General features: G+C 53.0%; 2 protein-coding genes across 2 annotated transcripts in view; both read right to left on the bottom strand.

The window, feature by feature from the left end:
* Positions 1 to 1,241, bottom strand: part of LOC144952500 (uncharacterized) — a gene marked incomplete at its 5' end in the record, with an annotated part of 2,381 nt that extends 1,140 nt beyond the window's left edge. Inside the window, one exon of the mRNA XM_078882945.1 lies at positions 283 to 1,241. Coding sequence (XP_078739071.1) covers positions 283 to 1,241 — 959 coding nt within the window. The remainder of the gene's footprint in view (positions 1 to 282) is intronic.
* LOC144952586 (cholesterol 7-desaturase nvd-like) overlaps positions 1 to 5,000 on the bottom strand; it is a 28,399-nt gene that overhangs the window by 6,752 nt on the left and 16,647 nt on the right. Inside the window, 2 exon segments of the mRNA XM_078883064.1 lie at positions 2,097 to 2,288; positions 2,394 to 2,402. Of these exon segments, the coding sequence (XP_078739190.1) occupies positions 2,097 to 2,288; positions 2,394 to 2,402 (201 nt within the window).

Below are 5,000 nucleotides of genomic sequence, written 5' to 3'. Positions count from 1 at the left end.
GATGTTGAAGATGGTGACGATGGTGATGCTGAAGATGGTGACGATGGTGATGTTGACGATGTTGATGATGGTGATGTCGAAGATGGTGATGATGGTGATGTTGAAGATGGTGATGATGGTGATGCTGAAGATGGTGACGATGGTGATGTTGACGATGTTGATGATGGTGATGTTGAAGATGGTGATGATGGTGATGTTGACGATGTTGATGATGGTGATGTTGAAGATGGTGACGATGGTGATGTTGAAGATGGTGATGATGGTGATGCTGAAGATGGTGACGATGGTGATGTTGACGATGTTGATGATGGTGATGTTGAAGATGGTGACGATGGTGATGTTGAAGATGGTGACGATGGTGATGTTGAAGATGTTGACGATGGTGATGTTGAAGATGGTGACGATGGTGATGTTGAAGATGTTGACGATGGTGATGTTGACGATGTTGACGATGGTGATGTTGAAGATTGTGACGATGGTGATGTTGAAGATGTTGACGATGGTGATGTTGACGATGTTGACGATGGTGATGTTGAAGATGGTGACGATGGTGATGTTGAAGATGTTGACGATGGTGATGTTGACGATGTTGACGATGGTGATGTCGAAGATGGTGATGATGGTGATGCTGAAGATGGTGACGATGGTGATGTTGACGATGTTGATGATGGTGATGTTGAAGATGGTGACGATGGTGATGTTGAAGATGGTGACGATGGTGATGTTGAAGATGGTGATGATGGTGATGCTGAAGATGGTGACGATGGTGATGTTGACGATGTTGATGATGGTGATGTTGAAGATGGTGACGATGGTGATGTTGAAGATGGTGACGATGGTGATGTTGACGATGTTGATGACGGTGATGTTGAAGATGGTGACGATGGTGATGTTGAAGATTGTGACGATGGTGATGTTGAAGATGTTGACGATGGTGATGTTGAAGATGGTGATGATGGTGATGTTGAAGATGGTGACGATGGTGATGTTGACGATGTTGATGACGGTGATGTTGAAGATGGTGACGATGGTGATGTTGAAGATGGTGACGATGGTGATGTTGACGATGTTGATGACGGTGATGTTGAAGATGGTGACGATGGTGATGTTGAAGATTGTGACGATGGTGATGTTGAAGATGTTGACGATGGTGATGTTGAAGATGGTGATGATGGTGATGTTGAAGATGGTGACGATGGTGATGTTGACGATGTTGATGATGGTGATGTTGAAGATGGTGACGATGTTGATGATGGTCATGTTGACGATGGTGATGTTGACGATGTTGATGATGGTGATGTTGAAGATGGTGACGATGTTGATGATGGTGATGTTGAAGATGGTGACGATGTTGATGATGGTCATGTTGACGATGGTGATGTTGACGATGTTGATGATGGTGATGTTGAAGATGGTGACGATGTTGATGATGGTGATGTTGAAGATAGTGACGATGTTGATGATGGTGATGTTGAAGATGGTGATGTTGACGATGGTCATGTTGACGATGTTGATGATGGTGATGTTGAAGAAGGTGACGATGTTGATGATGTTCATGTTGACGATGGTGATAGTGACAACAGCGACGACGTCCACGACAGCGACGACGGCGACGATGGTGACAACAGTGATGTTGACGATGTTGACGATGGCGATAGTGACGATGTTTACGATGGTGATATTGATGATGGTGATATTGATGATGGTGATATTGATGATGGTGATGTTGACGATGGCGATGTTGACGATGGCGATAGTCACGATGGCGATGTTGACGATGGTGATGTTGATGATGGTGATATTGATGATGGTGATGTTGACGATGGCGATAGTGACGATGGCGATAGTGACGATGTTTACGATGGTGATATTGATGATGGTGATATTGATGATGGTGATGTTGACGATGGCGATAGTGACGATGGCGATAGTGACGATGGCAATAGTGACGACGTTGACGACGGTGATGTTGACGATGGCGATAGTGACGACAGTGATGTTGACGATGGCGATGTTGACGACGTTGACGATGGCGACGTTGACGATGGCGATAGTGACAACAGCGACGACGTTCACGACAGCACCGCCGCCCACACCTTTGCTGGAGTATGGGATGTGGACGCAGCGGCCGTCCTCGCCCCGGAACCTCCAGCCGTGGAAGGGGCACTCGAGGCAGCCCCCCCTCACCTGGCCCCCCACCGCCAGGTTGGCACCCAGGTGCGGGCAGTAGGCGTCCAGCACGCTCGCCTGGCCCCCCTCCTCGCCGCGGAACACCGCCACCTGCTCGCCTGCAAAGACAAAGGAGCCCCCGGGTAGCCTTCAGCGGGGCGGAGGGGCAAGTGCACTGGGTCCGCGACCACCCCCCTACGAAGGAGACAAAGACAAAGGGCCACCCAGGTAGCCTTCAGCGGGGCGGAGGGGCAAGTGCCGTCAGTAGCTGGACCTGGAGCGTGCCACTAAGAGGTGGGGCCTTACCATCAGCCCCACCAAAACGAAGCACCTGCCTGGGTATTTTGTACCATCGGACACTCCACCCCCACAACTCCCAATCGGTGATGGGGCAGTTGTGGAGAGAGTGGTGAGTTTCCCATACCTGGGCAGTGTGCTCATGACCGGCTCCGGTTTAACAGCAGAGGTCTCACTCCAAATCAGTCGAGCGGCATTATCTTTTCATCGGTTGCGTAACGCTGTGTGGAAGCTACCTGGTCTGTCGCTCCACACGAAGCTTCAGGTCTTCTCGGCCACAGTCATTCCCTCCCTTCTCTACGCTTGCGAAACGTGGACCCCCCCTAATGGAACATCCTCACTGGTTAGAAACATTTAGGCTGGCCTGCCTACCATCCATCTTGGGTTTAACCAGGCTGGATTGTGCGAGGAGCTCACAAATCCTTGAAAGATCTGGAGAAAGTCCCATCGGTGAACTCCTCCGGCAGGCAAGGCTGCGTTGGCTGGGACATGTAGCCCACATGCCCAGCCACCGCATGCCTAAACAGCTTTTGTTCGGCCGGATCGAGGGGGCTAAACGGGCGTGGCACGGGCTAGAGAAGAGATGGAGTGACGTGGTACAGGAGGACGTGGAGCTGAGTGGACTTGCCGATGACCGGTACCAGCGGTGTCAAGATCGGCCTCTGTGGAGGAGGCTCATGAAGGACGCTACTGGGCAGTTGGAGGCAGTCGCCCTCCAACAACAACGGAGGGCGGAGGAACGACGGTCACAACAGCGAGCGGAGCGCCGGGTGGCTAAAGCACAGCAAGTTGGCACAGAAGGGAGCACAGGTGGTGCATCAGCCAGTCATCTCGGTCATCTCAGTCAGTCGACCCGTGGCACCTGCTGGGTCTGCCCCGTGACCTCCTGCCAGCGGGCGTTCGACACTTCACGTGGCCTCAAGGTGCACATGGCCTGGCACAAGCGTCGTGGTGACGTCACCGCCACTTCGTGGCGAATGGCGGTTGTTGTTGTTGGAGGCGTGTGCGTGTGTGTCTGTGTGTGTGTGTGTGCGTGTGGAGGTGTGTGTGTGTCTGTGTGTGCGTGTGGAGGTGTGTGTCTGTGTGCGTGTGTCAGTGTGTGTGTGTGTGTGCGTGTGGAGGTGTGTGTGCGTGTGGAGGTGTGTGTGTGTGTCAGTGTGTGTGTGTGTGGAGGTGTGTGTGTGTGTGTCTGTGTGTGTGTCAGTGTCTGTGTGTGTGTCAGTGTGTGTGTGCGTGTGGAGGTGTGCATGCAGTGCGGCTCGTGCTCCCATCACTCTCTCTGCCAAATCGTCGTCATGCTTACCCGATGTGCTCATCGCGGACGAGATGCTCCACATTCCACGCGCACACGCACACACACACACACACGCAACACACACATACACACACACGCGCACACACACGCGCACACACACACGCGCACACACACGCGCACACACACGCGCACACACACGCGCAACACACACATACACGCCAACGCCAACACACGCACGCACACACACACACGCAACACACGCACACGCAACACACGCACACACACGCACGCACGCGCACACACACACAAGCAACACACACGCACGGCGACACACACACGCGCACACACAAGCAACACACACATACACGCACACACACGCACGCACACACACACACAAGCAACACACAGGCACGGTGACACACAGGCACGCACGGCGTGTGTGCCTGTGTGTGTGGGGAGCGGTGGTGTCGTAGCGGTGAGCGCTGCGCTACGACCGGGCGACCCGAGTTCGATTCCCGCTCACGGCCACCAGCACCACCACCAGTGACGATACACGAGGAAGTGTCTGTGTGTGTGTCTGTGTGTGTGTCTGTGTGTGTGTCTGTGTGTGTGTCTGTGTGTGTGTGTGTGTCTGTGCGTGTCTGTGTGTGTGTCTGTGCGTGTCTGTGCGTGTGTCTGTGTGTGTGTCTGTGCGTGTCTGTGTGTGTGTCTGTCTGTGCGTGTGTGTCTGTGCGTGTGTGTCTGTGCGTGTGTGTCTGTGCGTGTGTGTCTGTGTGTGTGTCTGTGTGTGTGTCTGTGTGTGTGTCTGTGTGTGTGTGTGTGTCTGTGTGTGTGTCTGTGTGTGTGTCTGTGCGTGTCTGTGTGTGTGTCTGTGTGTGTGTCTGTGCGTGCGTGTGTGTCTGTGCGTGTGTGTCTGTGCGTGTGTGTCTGTGCGTGTGTGTCTGTGCGTGTGTGTCTGTGCGTGTGTGTCTGTGCGTGTGTGTCTGTGCGTGTGTGTCTGTGCGTGTGTGTCTGTGCGTGTGTGTCTGTGTGTCTGTGCGTCTGTGCGTGTGCGTCTGTGCGTGTGCGTCTGTGCGTGTGCGTCTGTGCGTGTGTGTTTGTGTGTGTGTGTCTGTGTGTGTGTGTCTGTGTGTGTGTATGTGTGTCTTTGTGTGTGTATGTGAGTGTGTGTATGTGAGTGAGTGTGTGTATGTGTGTGTGTTTGTGTGTGTGTCTGTGTGTGTGTCTGTGTGTGTGTCTGTGTGTGTGTCTGTGTGTGTGTCTGTGTGTCTGTGTGTGT

The sequence above is a fragment of the Lampetra fluviatilis genome, chromosome 68 (genome assembly GCF_964198595.1).
Source record: "Lampetra fluviatilis chromosome 68, kcLamFluv1.1, whole genome shotgun sequence".
Taxonomy (NCBI): Eukaryota; Metazoa; Chordata; class Hyperoartia; order Petromyzontiformes; family Petromyzontidae; genus Lampetra; species Lampetra fluviatilis.
This window is presented reverse-complemented; position numbering and strand designations above follow the sequence as displayed.